General features: G+C 37.8%; 1 protein-coding gene across 1 annotated transcript in view; it reads left to right on the plus strand.

Annotated features, from left to right (window-relative positions):
• Positions 1-20,055, plus strand: part of grik2 (glutamate receptor, ionotropic, kainate 2) — a 160,884-nt gene that overhangs the window by 99,921 nt on the left and 40,908 nt on the right. The window contains exons 10-12 of the mRNA XM_053631695.1: positions 4,819-5,025; positions 7,965-8,188; positions 16,059-16,177. Coding sequence (XP_053487670.1) covers positions 4,819-5,025; positions 7,965-8,188; positions 16,059-16,177 — 550 coding nt within the window. The remainder of the gene's footprint in view (positions 1-4,818; positions 5,026-7,964; positions 8,189-16,058; positions 16,178-20,055) is intronic.

A 20,055-nucleotide genomic window follows, 5' to 3' on the forward strand; every position in this document is an offset into this window, starting at 1 on the left:
GCTCCACAGATGAGTCACTATATGATGTGTGTTTAAAAAAACCTTCAACCACAGTGATTTATTGCTGCTGCGCGTCTCACTCACTGCTGTGAGACACACACTCTACTGCGGCTTTGTTACCATGGCAATACACACATGTGCAAACAGAGCTTGCAGACACACAGAGCACTGGGGGGGGGGGGGCATTTGACAGTGCTTTAGGACATGGAAAATCATATCTGCTGCTGTATTAGAGACAAGATGCCCATGGGAATAGGAAGCTAGCATGTATAAACAAAAGGCCATTCATACTGCCCCTTAAAGGCCCCCAAGTGAACTCTATATTCAGCTAACAGCAAAGCTGCCATACTGAGGAAAAGGTTTATACCAGTTCCACTTTAATAGATAGGCCCTAGGTACATATTGCAATAGAGCATAGTGGCACTGTGACCTCTCAAATAAATAAACTGAATATGTACATAATGTTTTAAATTAGTGAACTTTGCAGTTAAGAGGTAAAATTGGTAATGTGAAATAAACAATTTACAGTAGACAGTTTATTGTAGATTCATCTTGTAGCTCTTAAGACACTAGTAATTCATTTAATTTTGGGAACATAAAGGTAATCACTGTATATCCTCGTGGATTAGCTCTAACCTTACTGATAGTTGAGCATATTCTGCATGTCTAGTTGGTATCCACATTAGATGAGCTTTAGTATGCATGCTCTCACATTATACACATATACAATATTATAATATACAGTCCTATCCAAAAGTATTGGTACAGCAAGGCCAATTCTGTTGTGTTCTCTATACTGTACATTGATGACATTTGGGTTTGAGATCAAAAGATGAATATGAGATGATACATCGGAATTTCAGCTTTCATTTCCTGATCTTTACATCTAGATGTGTTAAACAACTTATCCACCCAATTTTTAAGTGAGCAGAAGTATAGGAACAAGTAGTCTTAAAAGGAACCCCGGCTATGAAGAGTCTTAACCTTAACTCTCCTACTAAAATACATGAAGGTAGAAACACATGAAATATGTTCATTACTAAATCCTTAATATTTAATACATATTATAACCATGGAGGCCGCCATTATGTGGCATGCGCAATGCACTCTGAGTCAAGGATGTAAAATGGTTGCACTTGAGCACTCAAAAGAATGCCACATTGTGCTGCTTTTGGCAGTAATTTTCTAGTTCTTGTGTGCTGTGATAATGATAATGGCATATACATTACAGCATAATGAATTTATTTTCTTCGCATAACCCAGCATGCCAGGAAGTTGGGGTCAAAGCGCAGGGTCAGCCATGATACGCCACCCCTGGAACAGAGAGGGTTAAGGGCCTTGCTCAACGGCACAACAGTGGCAGCTTGGCAGTGCTGGGGCTTGAGCCCCCAGCCTTCTGATTAGTAACCCAAAGCCTTAACCACCAAGCCACCACTGCCCCAGTACAATTTTTCTGTATATTCTCATAACATAAAGCTTGTGTAAAATTAGCCTAAAACGCCTAGCCAAGGCATACCCAAAGTAAAATTAAAGCTGTTCTTGAACCATTTGGAGTAAATGCAAAGTTTTGGTCTCTTTTGAAAGGTGGACTAAATATTTTTACATAATTGGATTGTTTGGACTTTTGCCAGTGTAACAAGTTTTTGTCTGGATGTTATGGATCAGTTGACTACTATGAGGCTTCATATGAGGTGAGTTGCCACCGTTTCGTAAGTGTTTGTTTGTATATCGGTGGTCTGACCGAGGCATTGATTGTAGCTGCTGTTGTGATAGTATCTCAAAACGGTTTATTTCAATCAAATCACAAAAATCTTAGCTTTCCAAAGATATGAGTACCTTCATACACACAGAAGCTATGTAGATAGCATAGATTTGCTCATAACATGATGACAGTGTGCGGGACATCGGAACTTTAACAGGATAAAGTATACGAGGGCGCGATGGCTGATAATCTCTAAAATTATTGATATTAGAATACATTTCATCATAAAACTATAGTTTAATCCATATGCTTACCTTAAACAACAAGCGCTCTCGGTTGGCATATACATGCAGTTGCTACACAGACACCATGAATTTTACCCTACTCTCGCCTCCTTACCTCTCTGATTGTCTTCCTTTTGATGTACATTTTGAGTAATGTCTATAGTAGCCTCATCGCTTATGTTACTCTCGGGTTCAAATTGAAAAGGCCGAAGACATGTTTATATTACCTTAGGGCCACTGAAGACTCAAGATCATTGCAACCATTTGTCACTATCCAGAATGCATTGTGACGTAAACAGCAATGGCGGCCTACGAGTGCAAGGATTTTTATTATTTAAAAAAAACCTGACACCTAGCCTCTATATTTCTGAACTCAAAATCTTCAGGGAATGGTGGATTGTAATACCTTCACCCCTGGTTTACATTTATTATTATTAAATGTTTAGTGTGGGTGCTTTGTATAGGTCAGTAAGTTTTCTATCAATAGAAAATCAGAACAGCGTAATTTGCGCTTTCTGCTTTCTCTGTAACACAACAACCTGTTGGGTTTTTTGTGTCTTTTTTTTAATCTATTATAGTTGGTGTAATGTAATGCGGTGTGACGTTTTCACGGTCCACAACATTAATTGGAACCAAAAACATCTGATGCCATTCTTTAATTTATAAGTAAAATAACTTATTTTTAGCATGGAGCAGAATTCCCCACTGTAGTTAAGAATTATAAAGCAAACTAAGAAAAACTGTTACAAACTATCAGATGAAAAAGAGGAAAAAAACCCAAATCATTTTCAAATATTTTTTTCTCCCTTTTGTCTGATAGTTTGTAATATAGGTTGTATCCTACATTATAACATTTAATATTAGGGACAGCATAGGAGGTCAGAAATTGCATATGCTTTCAGTATATGTGCTTTTGTTGTACAATTATGAATCAGGCAATTTTGCTTTTAATGATTCAATTGTAGCCACCTCTTGAGCTTTATGAATACGATATTGAGCTATTGCTTCATAACAGGCCATTTAATCTTGGTGGACTTCCAGAAATTTTCAGTTTGGCTTCAATCAGAAGCATTTCCTCCTGAAAAGATGCTCACGTCACCAGCTTATCTGTTGCCTTCATGATCTAAGTGAAAGATATCTCACTGTGCTGTGTGCAAAAGTGGAAAGCATAGGTGAGAGATGCTGTGCATTCATATTTGTAAATAATAAGTTCAGCTCTGCGATAGCTACTCATCGTTGGTTCATCTTGGCTGTGGATATGTCGGAACTGGGAGGGGTGAGTGCAGATGAATGCTTATCTCTCGTTTGACACGTTCCACTGGCACGACACATATCCCTGGAGCGTCACACTGGGGGTGAAGGACTGCTTGCAGAGGCATCTGATAGCGTAAGCTAAATGCCTGCAGTCTCGCTGGGAAATGTCTAATGCAATCCAAAACAGTAAGATTCACTGCAGTCCTCTTATAAAAGAAACATGACCTGAACTCTAATGGCTAAAGTCTATACATGTTTAATTATCCTTATGTAACACTTGTTTCTGTTACAGAAAAGTCACATGTACTTGCATGTTAAATTAACACATGAGTTTTAGAAACATCACGTGATATTTCACACATTTTTCACATGTACTGGGCATTTCATGTGCTTTTATTTTCATGTCATTTTTGTACATGATTCATTCATTTTAAGTTTTATACCTGATTCATCTCTATTCATGTGAATTGTAGACATGATTGTTCTATTTTTACATGTAATTTTTTTTAGAAACAATTGATCTATTTTCACTTGTGGGTTTATACATTATTTATTTATTTTCACAGAATTTGTATACAGTATATGATTAATATATTTTCGCATGTGAGTTGTATGATTATTATTATTATTATTATTATTTTTTTTTTTACCAGTGATTCAATTGCTTTCACCTGTGATTTTTCAAAAGAAAAAAATATTCATTTGTAATCATGTGTTTTTATATACTGTTAATGTATTTTCACATGTCAGTTTTATATATATATAACTCATTTATTTTCACAGGATTTTTAAAATATGATCAGTCTAGTTTCAGATATGAGTTTATATATGATTAATTTATTTTCACGTATAATTTTCATACACCATTTTACTTATTTTTTCATGTTAATTTTCCATGGAATGCAGGGCATGTGGTGCCATTTTTCCAGATTCACTTAATTTGTTTTCACATGTGATCACATTGTTCACATTTAGTTGAGTTCACACATACAATTTCAGGGCATGATGTACTTCCACATGTTTTTCACGTGATCACATACTACTCAAATAATCACAAGTGGAAAATTCTATGATCACATGTGAAATGGGTGTGATTTTTCAGTCGGAGTTGATAATAAGTTTATTGTTTGGTCTCATACAAATGGAGATGCAGAGAGAGAGAGAGAGAGAGAGAGAGAGAGAGAGAGAGAGAGAACCACAGTTGTAGATTCCTAACAAAAATACTAATCTGTATCCTGTGTCATTCACCACAGTATCTGCACATCTTATCTTATTTTGAAAGCATCTGCTTGGAGTGGACAGAGCAGCTCTAAGGTGCACCTCTGGTCCTTACTGTGAAGTGAGTGGTAGAGTGGGTAGATTATCTCTCGTTATGGACACTGTCTCCTGTTTTTTTTCGTCTGATACTGAGAATGTATGAGAGTGTGTGTGCACGCATCTCCTTTAATAGCAGTAGGGTTTCCATCCCTTCTGTGCCAGTGTAAGTTCATGCAAACAAACCTCAAAGCCCTGTCAGACACACATCAGCCTCTTCGCTCACATGGTGAGTAGAGCTCAGAAATGCTTCTCACTCTGCAGGAGGAGCCCTATGTGATGTTCAAGAAGTCAGACAAGCCTCTGCATGGCAATGATCGTTTCGAGGGATACTGCATCGACCTGCTGCGGGAGCTTGCCCACATTCTGGGCTTCATCTATGAGGTGCGGCTGGTCGAGGACGGCAAGTACGGAGCGCAGGAGGAGAGCACGGGCCAGTGGAATGGCCTGGTGCGCGAGCTCATGGACCATGTGAGTTTCATCCTTTGTTAAATATGCAGCAGACACTTATTGACTTATCACATTGCAAGACTGTTGTAACTGTGCAGGAAATGCTGATTCTACTGCCTTTAATGATCATGCCTGAAATGTATGGGAGATACGAATGGAGTTGAGGATATAATAATGGGAGAAAGTCTAGCACTGGCTGCATACAGCATACAAAGTGAAGCTTCTGGCATAAATTTCCATCGTATAGCTGCACACACACACACACACACACACACACACACACAATAAGCCCCAAATATAAAAAGAGCTCTACACAGGCAGAAAAATAACAGTCTGTGCACACCCAATATCTAATAGCTGACCCCATTACAGACACACACCAATCCTTCTGCTCATCTCATTGCATTTCAAACACTCACACAATTCTTTTTGACAGCTGATCTATTGATCACATACTTATTGCATGCCATGAAAACAATCTATGTTATGAGACTCAAAGGAGCAAAAAAGGAGATGAGGATCAGTTTCCCATCATTTCCCCCTTTCCCTGTTTATCCAGGGTTTTTTAAAACCATTTTTTTTTCACATCTTGGCACGTCAAACGTCATAACTAACAGTCTAGGAGGGGTTGATGCATGCTCCTTGCCTGTGTGCTTCCTCTCCCCAGATAAGAGCATGACAGATTCTAACTGGCCCAGACAGGTTTCCAGCAGTCTGCAGTCTGTAATTTGCAGAAAAACAGAAAATGCATTGAAGTGTAGAATATTAAAAATATCCCGTCAAAGGAGTAACTGAAAAACAAGAAGTAGAAAAAAAGGGAAAGGAGCAAGACAGTAACTGATTACACTTTGCATTAATTTACCTCCTATGAGAATAGTTACAGACAATCTAATAATTTATATTACACAGCCTAATTTTGGCTTAAAATATAATTATCTAAATGGTTAAAGAAATAAGCTGCTGTTTTGTAGTTGGAACTCATTTAATTTAGAATAATGTATGGCAGTCTTTCTGTTTTTAGTTAGATAAAGGCTATTTATGTATGTATGTAAGAACCTGTAAGTATGTATTTATTTATTTATTAGTGGTTAGCATGTTTGCCTTGCATTTCTGGGGTTGGGTGTTCGAATCCCGCCTCCGCCCTCTGCGCACAAAGTTTGCATGTTCTCCCTGTGCTTTAGGGGTTTCCTCTGGGTACTCCAGTTTCCTCCCCCAGTCCAAAGACATGCGTTGTAGGCTGATTGATATCTCTAAATTGTCCATCGTGTGTGAGTGTGTGTGCGATTGTGTCCTGCAGTGGGTTGGCACCCCATTCAGGCTGTCTCCCACCTTGTACCCCTCTGGGTTCTCTGGGATAGGCTCCAGGGGGTGTAATACAGAAAGATACTAACTATAGAATCCTATCTTATCTTTTTGGTAACCATGGCAATTTCAGTTAGGACCTCTTTTAGGACAAAACCTATTACAGAATAACCTTTCCTAAGTGCATTATCTTATCTTAACTACAGATAGGAAAAGGATCCTAACATGACAAAGAATCCTAAAAAGTGTCTTAACTTTAGGACAGCGCCACTGGTGTCCTAACTTAAAACTTTTTTGAAAGCCAATGATAATAGTCACATTACAATAGCCATGTCCAAGAATGGCTAAAGACGAAGAACTTTGGTGTTTGATGGTGGAAAGACTTTTGGAGTACCCAGATGATGTGCTGTGCTTTGACAACAAAACACTGATAAATAATTACCATGAAATATGATAATGCAGTTAGCACAAGAATTGCGACCAACATTACAGAAGCCAACGAACCGTCACTGAGCATTAGCAGTCATAGTGCAAGTGATTTTACTATTCAACATACTCCATTTTAATCAAAAGTGTACTTCATAGTTGTTGGTTGTAGTTGGTTGCTCTGTAACCGACCCGAGAGTTGATTATCAAAATTGATGGAGCAGATTTTGTAAGATAAGATCCATCCATCCATTTCTATACCACTTATCCTACTGGGTCATGGGGAACCTGGAGCCAATCCCATGGAGCATCGGGCACAAGCCGAGGTACACCCTGGATGGGGTGCCAGTCCATTGCAGAGCAGTAAGATAAAATAAGAATTCTAAATCCAGTTATTACTTCTGCAATACAAATTTATGAAAAATCCTAATTTAACTGATCAGATTTTAACTTGACTTAAGATAGAACGTGTCTATAATATGCCCCCAGGCTCCCCCGTGACCCTGTGTAGGATAAGGGGTGCAGAAGATGGATAGATGGATGGATTCATTTATTACAGGGTGGCCCATAAGTTCAACAACATAGGAGACAATTTAAAAACTGCTAAACAAAAGCTTTTATTTACAGAGCTTGATCGATATTTTATCTTTGGCGTCAAGTCCTTTGAGCAGAATTATTTGGATCCATTCTTCCTTGCAAAACAAAACAAAAAAAACTTTGATAACCCTATGATGCTGGATTTATGGGACACTTTATAGTTTAATAGATTATAGATTAATTAAGTAACAGCAGTGTAGAATCACATCAGTTGATCTTGTGGTAATGTTTATTATAAAAGTTTAACTACTGTATTATAAATACAAGCTTTATAACAAATGAAAATGATGCATTCAGTTCTACATTATTCACAAAATAGCCTAATTTTTATTCCCATGAGGTGTTTAATACTGCAGTTTAAACGTGAGGGAAACTGATTCTTAGCCATGAGAATCGCTGTACATGGTACAATTCACTAACTGCTGAGCCAGTAGCAGCTAAATCAAGCTTTGGGAAAAGAATGAGAAACAGAAACTAGAGCAGGAGGGAGGAGGGCTTTAAATTTAAACTTAAGTGCTGTGAGACAGTTGGTGGGGTGTAAGGATTCTGTTTTCTTAATTTGATTGCCTCTAAATGCTTCCTTTAGCCCTGATGGACTGCATATCACTCTTCTGCCATGTCCTTTGTATTGACAGAAAGCTGATCTTGCAGTGGCTCCCCTAGCCATCACCTACGTGCGGGAGAAAGTCATCGATTTCTCCAAGCCATTCATGACCCTGGGGATAAGTATTCTGTACCGCAAACCCAACGGCACCAACCCAGGGGTGTTCTCCTTCCTCAACCCTCTTTCCCCCGACATCTGGATGTATATTCTGCTGGCTTACTTGGGTGTCAGTTGTGTGCTGTTTGTCATAGCCAGGTAACATGTCAGTTTTGCCAATCTCAGCCACACATGCAGACATATCCCAACATTTTAACCTCATTCCATTAATAGACTAATCTATGACTAAAAGCATCTTCCCGTGATCTATTACTATTACATTTAAAGCTTAAAACCCCACTCACTTTAGATGTAGCTTCACTGCCCTTGGCTGGGGATAAAAGAAAATGTTCAAATGCCGAAAGAACATTCTTCCAATGTTCACACTGATATGCACTATAAGAACAGGCCAAATCCTCAGGGAGGAGCCTCCTCTGACAGAGCACAAGAGGAAGAAATCCCACTACTGTGAATAGCACAAAAGATAGAGGTGACTCCTCTGACCCAGACTGAGAGAGTGAGTGAGACGAGTCCTTTTTGGACAGTACACTGGGGATGTTAAACGATTCCTCCACTTTCTCATTCTATTTATAATGACAAGCTGCTGCTTGCAATACTTAGCAGCCAATGCTCAATTGCACAAATCACACAAGAAAACATCTGCAATCAAAAAAGTGTGCATGAATGCAAGAGGCAGAGAAAGAGAGAGAGAGAGAGAGAGAGAGAGAGAGAGAGAGAGAGAGAGAGAGAGAGAGAATGGGAATACTTGAGTGTAGGTGTGAGTTCGAGTGTTTGGCATTTCCGGTGTGAATGGCAACCTCCCTCATCCCTCGCCGTTTCCTAGTGTCTCCAGCTTTTGTTTGCTTTTCTCTTTGGGTGTTTCCACACTCTGCTTCAAATGTCCTTGGCCACGTCCTTTGTGATTACTGGAATGCATGTGTATTTCAAGCTGATAATCTTCACTCATGTTTCTGTGCTTGTATCCGGCAATACCAGAAATATAAACTGATAGACAGAACAGAAAAGGGAAAATCTTATGATATTAAGAAATAATTATTGATAGGTACTCAGTTGCATTAAATGGACATTGGTTTGATTGTGTATGCTCTCAAATGTATTATTAAAGACAGACTATTAAAGACACAGACTAAAATCCAGGTTATTGGCACATGCAAGCTTTTCTTCTTTAAAACAAGGCATTATATGAGACATCTCCAACACCAAACCTACATGATAATATAATGTATAAACCCAACTATCATATGCTATCATTCCGAGCTTGGCACTAGAGGCATTCAGATATATCAGCAGAAATACTCTTCTTCAAAGCATCGCTCCAATATAACTTATAAATAGTATGTATTTTCAGCCCTTCACAAATGATGGAAGGAAGCACTTTCAATGAAGCTCACATTTAAAAAAAAAAAATATTATAACTGTGATTATAATTCTTTGCAGGTTGATAATGATTCCTTGTGAGCATTTTTATAAGATCAAATAATGTCTCATAAACCTCTAATATTGTTCTGTAAATAATTCCTTCATAACTTATAATCATGTACCACATTCCTTCTTAACTTATACGATTCATTCATGTACTATTCATCATAATGCCACATGGTGTACTGTACAACCTTTATGACTAACACTGACCTGTGCAATTAATGTTATATATATATATATATATATATATATATATATATATATATATATATATATATATATATATATATATATATATAACCCTTTAAGTTGTAAGACACCATACACTTTATTTTTGTAATGTATTATGGAAACACTTATTCTGTCTCATTCGCAGTTTGAAAACTTTAATATCAAAATAAAAAAAAAAGATTTAGGAAGCATTATTAGTTTATAAAATTAATATATAAAATGCTTACAAATAATCATTATCAACTTAATTTTGAAAAATGAGCACTCTTATGTGAACTAAAAAATATTAAAAACTATAAGCACAGTTATGTATATGATATACAGTTCATGTATGTATGAATATGAGCTTCATAGAATGTGTTACTGAAATCTATCCACCTAAACAGCTAGAAGTATATGATCTATAAGATCTGCAAGATTAGAGAAAACCAAGCATGTCTGAAATAGTGTGTAATATGGCACAAAAAACAGATTTCTTTGTATTTGCCTGTGGTCATCATTTGAAACATGGTGGAGAAAAACCAAATGAAAAAGCTTCAAGTTAACTCTAAAACTTTTGGGGTGGCTCAGTCATGCTCAGTTAGCCCAGGAGTTTTATGGTTAATGCACTTGTGTTTTCTAAATGTTACTGGCAATATGATCACATACGAGAATTACAAGCTACAACTGTCATCTAAGTTGGTTCAGAATATGCACCCATCACCATTACTGATTTAAGTTTATGCTGGGTAAGTCAAAGCAGGTAATTTTTTTCACATTGCTTTACACTCGTTTGATTGAAATGCCAAGCTTAGCCACATTAGTAAGTAGCATGTTAATCTAGCCGCAAAACCATTATATTCTTCACAAAACCTTAACACAAGAATGCAGGTTTATTGTATGTGTCTGTGTGTACACATGTATTTGTGTGCATGTATTACTGCTTTATGTGTATGAGCTTTAAATATGGTGTGTGTGTGTGTGTGTGTGTGTGTGTGTGTGTGTGTGTTTGTGTAAGAGAGAGGGAGAGAAAGAGAATAGGCAAATCTGTGTTCATGTGAGAGAAAACGAGAACTCAGAGGTTGACATAATGAGGAGTGATTGAGGGTTTCCTAAGGCTTTATGCTCACCATAAGGTATTTAGAATGTATTCTTTTGGGTGCAGTATGAAACTCAGATACTGTACGCACCTACTCAACATGTTGCTTTTTTCATATAACTAGTTCCTTTCATTAGTGTTATTGTTGTTTCCTTTTCTCACTAAGTTCCCCCTCTATTTTTATGTGACACCGGGGATGAAAGCTGAGTAAGTCTAACATGAATTTATCAAAGCGATAAGCCCCCTTGCTCCTGCCCCTATAACCCAAAGAACTATTAGGCTGAGACTGTGAACGTGCACCAAAGGCAATATATACTGATGTCGAATGCTGCACATCCCTTCTCGCTTTGTCTCCCCAAAGAAACTGTGCATGATGTGTCAGTCTCTTCAAAGGCAAACTCATCACCAAATTGAGCAATGCATTAATAAAAGCTATTCAACTAGATACAGCAAATATAGTTCGATTTAAAAAGAAACTGTTGAAGCTGCACACAAAGTCTTCAATGAAAAATAGTTTCATCTGACTATGTTCTCAGCTTGGTTCAATTTGCTATTATGGTTGCTGCAGTGCAAACATCTCAAGCATAAGAAACAAAACTATGAGTGCCTGGCTGGAAGAGTAATGTCCTCTGCTGAGCGGCTGCAAATCCTTATCAGATCTCCTTCATGTCCAGGTGGAATATGCTATAAAATAGGTTGTGGTAGAAGGGGTTTAACCAACAAAAACAGGAGGCACAGGGGACTCTAAACCTAGGGCAACAAATGAACATTTTAACAGAAGATTAAAGCCAGAAAAGTAATGCCTACTGGATGAACATAAAATATTTAGGCTTAAGCCAAACTGAAGGATTCTTTGATATATAGTGCACTACGTAAATAGGTATATAGATATTAGGAATGTAACCAAATATGAATACATTATTTGGAATTAACAGGTAGTATGTTCTAAACAAATACAAATTACAATAGGAGGTGCACTTTATGTATGTGCATTCTCTGTGCTGGTATTTAAATTGCTAAGGCAAAATTACTGTTTTTATACTTGTTCAATCATTGATCCTATGAAATCATGGTTAGCTACTAGAGGTTCTATGCATATCAAGCTGTTAGTCTTTTAAAACTATTTTAGCACATTGATTGCTGCAGATTACTTGAGTCATTGAACCAAGGTCATCCTTATCAAAATGTATAAATACAGCACATTAATACTGCTGATTTCTTGAGTAGGAGGGAACGATTATATTGGATTCAAGAACTGCAACAGTATTCTGATATTCAGTTTCCTCATCTAACAGGCTTGTGTCAGTCTATCTGTTCTGCCATGGCCATAAACACTGTGCGATCAGACCAATACTTGGAAAAAGATAAAAATGCCTAGCACTGTCACCACCCAGCTGTGTACATGTTTCCTCATTCATGGCTTATCTCTCCAGATTGACCTTGCTCAAAGTTTTTCCCTCAGAGGCTCAGATGACCTGAGATTACAGAAGGTCAGCGTAATTGGAACAGAGTGACAGCTAAATGGGCTTCGTTTCATGGGCAGGCTAAACCGCTAAACTCCATCTCTCTCAGATGCAGGCTGCTTAGGTGTGCTCTGGTCATGTGCAGATGGGTGGGGGTGGGGGTGGGGGTGGGGGTCGTGGGGGTTTGGGAAGGCGGGGTAGTTGTCCAATGTATTGTAATTGTCACAATTCATTTGCAAGTTGACAATCTGCTGTGAACTGTCAGAGCACACTGGTTCATTTAATCTCAAGGATTCATTTAAACACGGAATCATATGCACATTCATGCGTCCTTGAAAATTCACAAACAGGGGTCATGTAGCAAGTCAATTAAAAATAAATATGGAGTAGAACTTATGTAAGGAATAAAACATGACAGGAACTGTTTGAAAAACAATCAAAGACCTGGTGGTATAAAGTTGAATATTTTCCTATTCTGGCACATCCCAAAGTGTTTTAATCTCTTTAAACCAAAGAGATTATAAAGCAACTAATTTTTTTTATGAATTAAAGAATGATACATTTTATGATTATTTTAGCAGGCTATAGTCACATTAATGTTATGGAACATCGGCAGGACAAGTTACAATTTACAGGTTAGCTCCTGTTATGTAGCAGTTACAAACAGTCATTCCATCACCAGCACCTCCTTATTTTTCTCTTGAAGTTAATAACACTAATAAAAATAAGTTTTAAATAAAACGTGAGAAACTGGGAAGTGAAAACTCCTCTGTCCTGAAGACTTTCCCATGGTAGAAAACTGTCTGCCCATTACAAATTGCTGACACCCAGGACTCCTTCCATAAATGCTAAATAAACAACTCTTTAAAGCAAACTCCACCATATCAATTATTATACCTATTCTTTGTTAAATAACAGCACATTATGTGGAGCGTGTACCATACATGTTCCAAGTTCCTGTGAATTAGCTTTCTATAGAAATGATAACAAATTACAACAAGCGAATTAATATAAAACTTTTGAATCATTTGAATTAAAGAGCATCGCCACTGTTGAGCTGCTGTTATAGAAACACCTTCTGACCAATTAGATTCACAAATTCCAGCACACTGTGGTATAAATGGATTAATTGGATAGTAAATGCTGTTAATATATTTTAAAGGCAATGAGTAGTAGCAATAATGTTTAGTTAGATAAACAACACCAACTTCAGTGGCCTTGAGCAAAACTTTCCATGGAAATACTGCTACATAGAATTCCTTACAGAATGTGTATTTCTTACTTTAACACAAGTTCAGTGTTTGGGTTTCTATTTACCATGACAGAAAAAAGGACATTGCATCCTAGTCTTGATTGCTTACTCTTGAGCTTTTGATTACTTACTCTTGTCTTGCTCTCAGGCTCAAGATTCCTCCTAATTCCAGCACTCCAGCACAACCCAAATCAGGTCATGATGCTTAATTGTAGCCCAATCAACCTTTACTAATGCAATGTCACTTTTGTTTAACATGAATAAATGGGAAATCTTTTTTTTCGCTGTGGATAAGTGCAGACGGAAAGAGGGAGTAGAGTCCTGAGATGATGGGACAGACTCGTTTGATCTGCCACATGTTAATAAGCTTGTAAGATTATCTGGATTATTTGATTTTCATGTGGATATAGTGATTCAGATGGCATCGATTAAATTAGAGTGCCAACTGCCTTCGATGTGAATGTGTCAACATGTTAACAGTTCTCTGGGGAAATGAAGAGGAAGGGATTATGGTCAGAGTGAATGGGCTGCTTATATTAGTGTTTCTGTAGCAGTATTCCTGCTTCATGTGACACTAACACACTCAGGCTTGGGGAGTAATGGAATACATGTAATGGAGATACGTAATCAGGATACAAAAAACTGGTAACTGTAATCTGTAACAGTTACATCGAAAAACAATATAATCAGATTACAGGTTTGTAAAAAATGGGAATACTATCAGGATAATTTTTTTTTCATTTAAAACCAAAGAAATTAATCTTTTGACATAACACAATATAGACAACTGCTCACATGCGCAACCTCCTGGTGAATGCGCAAATAAAAAATTTTGCGCAAAGCTAATTTGTTAGAAATTAACACAATTTGTTCTCTGAAATTGTTTTGTGATGTACATCCCCAATTCCAAAAATGGATGCTATGTAAAATGTAAATAAAAACAGATTGCAAATTTCATAAACCCATATGTTATTCACAATAGAACATAAAAAACATATTAAATGTTTAAACTGAGGAAATGTACCATTTTAAGGGGGAAAAAATGGTAATTTTGAATTTGATGGCCGGAACACGTCTCAAAAAAGGCAACAAAAGTCTGGAAAAGTAAGTGTTACTAAAAAGAAACAGCTGGAGGAACATTTTGCAACTAATTATGTTAAATGGCAACAGGTCAGTAACATGATTTGGTATAAAAAGAGTATCTTAGAGAGGCAGAGTCTCTCAGAGGTAAAGATGGGATGGAATCGGGATGGAAGCATGTTGCTCTAAAACCTGTATATACCTTTCAGCATTGATCATGCCTTTCCAGATGTTAAAGCTGCCCATTCAATAGGCACTAATGCACCTCCATATCATCAGAGATGCAAGCTTTTTAACTGAGCGCTGATTAAAAGACAGATGGTCCCTCTCCTCTTTAGTCCTCTTTAGTTTAGAGGACGCGGCATCCATGGTTTCCGAAAACTATTTCATATTTCAATTCGTCTGACTACAGAACTGTTTTAATGCAGTGCTGCCTGAGGGCCCGAAGATCACGGGCATGCAGTATTGATTTTCACCCTTACTCCTTGCCCACAGAGATTTCTCCAGAATCTTTTGATGATATTATGTACTGTAGATGATGCGATATTCATAGTCTTCACAACTTTACGTTGAGGAACATTATTCTGAAATCGTTCCACAAATTATGGATGCAGTTTTTCACAGATTGGTGAATCTCTGCCCATCTTTACTTCTGAAAGACTCTGGATCTCTAAGATACTCTTTTTATATCCAATCATGTTACTCACCTTTTGCCAATTAACCTCCAGCTGTTTCTTTTCAGTAACACTTATTTTTCAGCCTTTTGTTGCCCCGTCCCAACTTGTTTGAGACGTGTTGCGGCAGTAAATTAAAAATTAGTTTATTTTCTTCTTAAAATGGTATATTTACTCAGTTTAAATATTTGATATGTTTTCTATGTTCTACTGTGAATAACATATGGGTTTATGAGATTTGCTAATCATTGCATTCTGTTTTTATTTACATTTTACACAACGTCCCAACTTTACTGGAATTGAGGTTGTAATGTTACCCGCATCAAGGACAGTGATCTTTTATTTATTTATTTTATTAAAACAAATCCAAACACTGAACCTGTTTTAAGATCTAAAGTATTTTAGATCATATTGCTTTTCTCTTGACTTTATTTACATATGTGACCTTAAAGTAATACAAAAAGAATCAGATTACATTACTTTCATATTGTGATACTTGGATTATGTTACTAATTACATTTTTTATTAAGAAATTTGTAACTGTAACGGAATACATTATTTAAAGTAACCCTCCCAACCCTGCCTACACTAAAGTACATCAGATTAATTTACCTGTCATATGTCTTACATTTAAATCACCAAAACACTGACCAGATTAATAATGAACAGTCAGTGTGAAAGGTAATGTGAAATTGCTAATCTGTGTTTCTTTCTTTATCTCTTTAGGAGGATCCTCCTTTGTTGAGTATTTATCTCATTGTTTATTCTTTTTGACTAAAAAATATGTGTTCTCTGTTGATTGCCACAGGTTTAGCCCCTACGAATGGTATAACCCCCACCCATGCAACCCCGACTCGGACGTGGTGGAAAACAATTTCACCCTGCTAAATAGTTTCTGGTTCGGAGTTGGAGCTCTCATGCAACAAGGTAGACGCCTCTGCCTGCCCACCCTAAGCACATGTCCCACTCTTTTGCTGGGGGTCCAAATTGCTCTTGTCAGGCCCACAACCCTGCATGGGTGCCTCTGTGCATGTAGCTAGATGCAGACTGGTTGCTGGTCCATGGTATGGAGGGATGGTTATGTGAGTTAGAAGAAGTGGATGTGGATAGAGAAGCTAGGTGCATCTACTTTATGCATGATTTCCTCTCATTATCACTATTTCCTAAGGTCCTGAGCAGGTAAGTCTAACAGCTGTGCCATAGTTTGCTGGAGAGCAAGAGACAGTACTCTGTGTTTTAGCCTGAACCTGTGGTTGTGTTTCTTCTGACTAAAGCCTGATGCCACATCTTTTCCATTACCAAATGCCATAATGTGAGATTGAAAAAGGAATAAAATGTTGCTGATCTAAAAGTAAATATGGTGATTTTGTTTTTCTATTACTTTACAAACAAACTGCACATCCTTTTGTTTCATTATAGAGTATAATATCTGTTTACTAGGGAAACGTAAAATTCGAGATCATAAAAGAGTAATGGGTTGTATGGCCAAGCAGCATGGTGTGCATTCACACTCCATTTGGTCACTGGAACAGAGAACAGAAAGGGAACTCTGTATTCCCTTCTCATGATCCTTTAAGACTTTAGTTATGTTATATGCAGCATCTGGTGTCTACTGCATGTAGAGAAGCTATAGCGTAGGTATGTGTTGCATTTGTAGCAACAAATAGACATTATAAAGGGCTTCAGACATGGGAGGCAACAATCACTCATCTTCCTATATATTTTCAGTGAAGTCTTTCTTAGCTAGTAGTTAAATCATCAAGCATGTAACATAGCTAGAGAGCAATGTACACTTATTTCTGTTTATAAGCAGACCTGCTAGCAAAGCTATGAATTATGAGTGTGGTCACTAACTACCTCACTTGCAGATTTGATTGGCTGATTTGTGAATCTGAGTGACTCATTCATATTTCTACAGAATTTCCCCAGCATACAGGATATAGGTTTAGTATTATAAGGTTCTATCTCCCATTCATTTTTAATCCTTATAATGCTAAAGTCATGATATATTTTCTGTTTTTGACATGTATCCAATTGACAAGCACTAGCACTGTGCTTATCATGAGAGTGATGCTTTTGCTTGACATATGAAAGGGTATGTTGAGCAGCAGATATTCTAAACTTGCATATGAGAAACAGAGAGAGCACAAATTGTCAAGCTGTAAATTGTCAATGATTTTTAAAAAAAAATTGTGATATGATACAGAATTATACTTTCCTTATAACACTATCATGAAATGTCAGGTAAACCTGAAACATTCTGATGTATCGTAATACCTGATTACCAATAAGAACCTTGATGAGCTGTGACAAAGATACCTTGATGGTAATGATAATTTAATTAGGCCATTTATTAACATTTAAAATTGCATTATGTGTGGATTATGGGACATGTGTGTGTATTTGTGTGTTTGTGTATTGCATCAGAAGATGTGGTGTCAGGCTTCAGAGCAAGGACTAGGCTTTACACTTTGTGCTGCTCTGCATGCTCATCTCTATACTAAGTGAGTAGCCCTACACTGTAGAGAGGCTCCCCTGCCCGTGGCTTGCCAGCCCCCAGAAAACTGTGGGATGAGGTGTTTGGACATGACGTTACCTTGGGTACATGACAGTCAGCCCCAACCAGTTTTTTTTTCTAGGTCAGGCCTGACTATGGCCTGTTAGGATTAGAGAAGCCCCTAAAGTCCAGTGGGGCAAGGACAAAAAAATAATATGACCCCTTTCTCTGACCTGTGGGTCCCTGTGTGTGTCACCTTTTGTCTGTTTTTTATGTAACTGTCTGTTTGTCTGAGCCATTTTGCCAGTAAGCAGTGTGGACTGCAGGGCACCTTTTAAGAGATGATGATATGATTTGCTGAATCATGTATGACTGTGCACTGACCTGAGTGAAAACATGGATAGCAGTGCAGGCATGTGCTGATAATCATCTATAACATATACTATGATATTATATTTATTTTGAGGTTTTCATGAACACCTCAAAATACTGCCCCTGTGTTAAACCTTTGTTGCATTTTTGGATGCAGTCTTGAGATCAAGGATGTTCCATGACACAGCTGTCTTCAGCTGTCTTGTACTTTATTTTGACCAAATTTGGAGGCACAACTACACATGTCCTTCCTAGTGAAGTCAATCCCATGGTCAGTCTGAAAAACAAGGCAGACAGAACTAGAACTGTCACCCGAAACAGTTCCAAGTAATACAGTGCTGTGAAAAAAGTATTTGCTGATTTCCTCTGTTTTTGTGTATATCTTATAATAAATAGTTTTAGATCATCAAACAAAATACAGCATAAAACAAACGCATCCTGAGTAAACACCCAATACAGTTATTTTTTTTTTTACTATTGAAGCAAAAAAAAGTTATCCAACACCTATCACAAATGTGAAAAACTAATTGCCCCCTTAAATTTAAAATTAGGTTTTGCCACCTTTAGCTGCAATAACTGCAACCAAAAGCTTCAGGTAACAGGAGATCAGACTTTCACTTACTTCTAGGACTAGGACTTACTCTTATGCTTTGGATCATTGTCTTGCTGCATAATCCAGTTGCATTTGAGTTTCAACTTATGGACTGAAGATCGGACATTCTCCTTTAGGATTTTCTGGTAGAGAGCAGAATTCATGTTTCCCTCAATTTTTGCAAGTTGCCCAGGCCCTGAAGCAGCAAAGCATCCCCACAACATCACACTTCCACCACCATGCTTGACTGTAGGTATGATGTTCCAAACAGTTCCACTTTCGACTCACCAATCAATTGAACACTCTCCCAAAAGGTTTGAGGATCATCAAGGTGTGTTTTGGCAAAATTCAGATGAGGCGTAATGTTCTTCTGAGTTAGCAGTGGTTTTCACCTCACCACTCTTCCATGGATGCCATTTTTGCCGTGTCTTTCTTATAGTGGATCATGAACAGTGACCTTTATTTATCCAAGGAAGGCCTGTAGGTCCTTTGATGTTGTCCTTGGCTCTTTTGTGACTTGCTGGAGGAGTTGTTGCTGGGCTCTTGGCGGAATTTTGGAAGGTTGGCCACTTCTGGGAAGGTTCTGTACTTTGTTGAGTTTTTCTTCTTTCAACTTTGGCATAGTGTGTTACTGGGTAAGACCTTTTAACCAACTCCATGCTGTTGAAAAAGTTCTATTTAAGTGTTGATTTGATTGAACAGGGTTTGCAGTAATCAGGCCTTATTGCGTCTAGTCCAGCTAAACTCCATTATGAATGCAGTTTCATAGATTTAGGGAATTAGTAACTATGGGGGAAAATAATAATTCCTTAGCTTTATATAGCGCTTTTCTAGGCACTCAAAGTGTTTTACACTGTATGGGGGGAAATCTCCTCAAACCACCACCAGTGTGAAGCATCCACCTGGGTGATGCGATGGCAGCCATAATGCACCAGAATGTCCACCACACACCAGCTATTGATGGATAGGAGATTGATGTAGCCAATTCAGGGATGGAGATTATTAGGGGCCATGATAGATAAGGGTCAATGGGGTAATTTCTGGAACTTTTAATGACCACAGAGATTCAGGAACTCGGTTAAACGCCTCATCTGAAAGATGAAAAAGCCAGTGCTGTTTTTACAGCATAGAGACCCATCAATATACTGGCATATAAGGACCCACACAAACTACAGGGTGAGCACCACCTGCTGGCCTCACTAATACCACTTTCAGTTGCAAACTTAGTTTTCCCTCGGAGGTCTCCTTTCCAGCTACTGGCTAGGCCCAACCCTGCTTAGCTTCAGTGGGAAACCAGGTGAGAGCTGCAGGGTCATATGGCTCTGGCCAAACACACTTTCACAT

This window comes from Ictalurus furcatus, chromosome 1, assembly GCF_023375685.1.
Source record: "Ictalurus furcatus strain D&B chromosome 1, Billie_1.0, whole genome shotgun sequence".
NCBI lineage: Eukaryota > Metazoa > Chordata > Actinopteri > Siluriformes > Ictaluridae > Ictalurus > Ictalurus furcatus.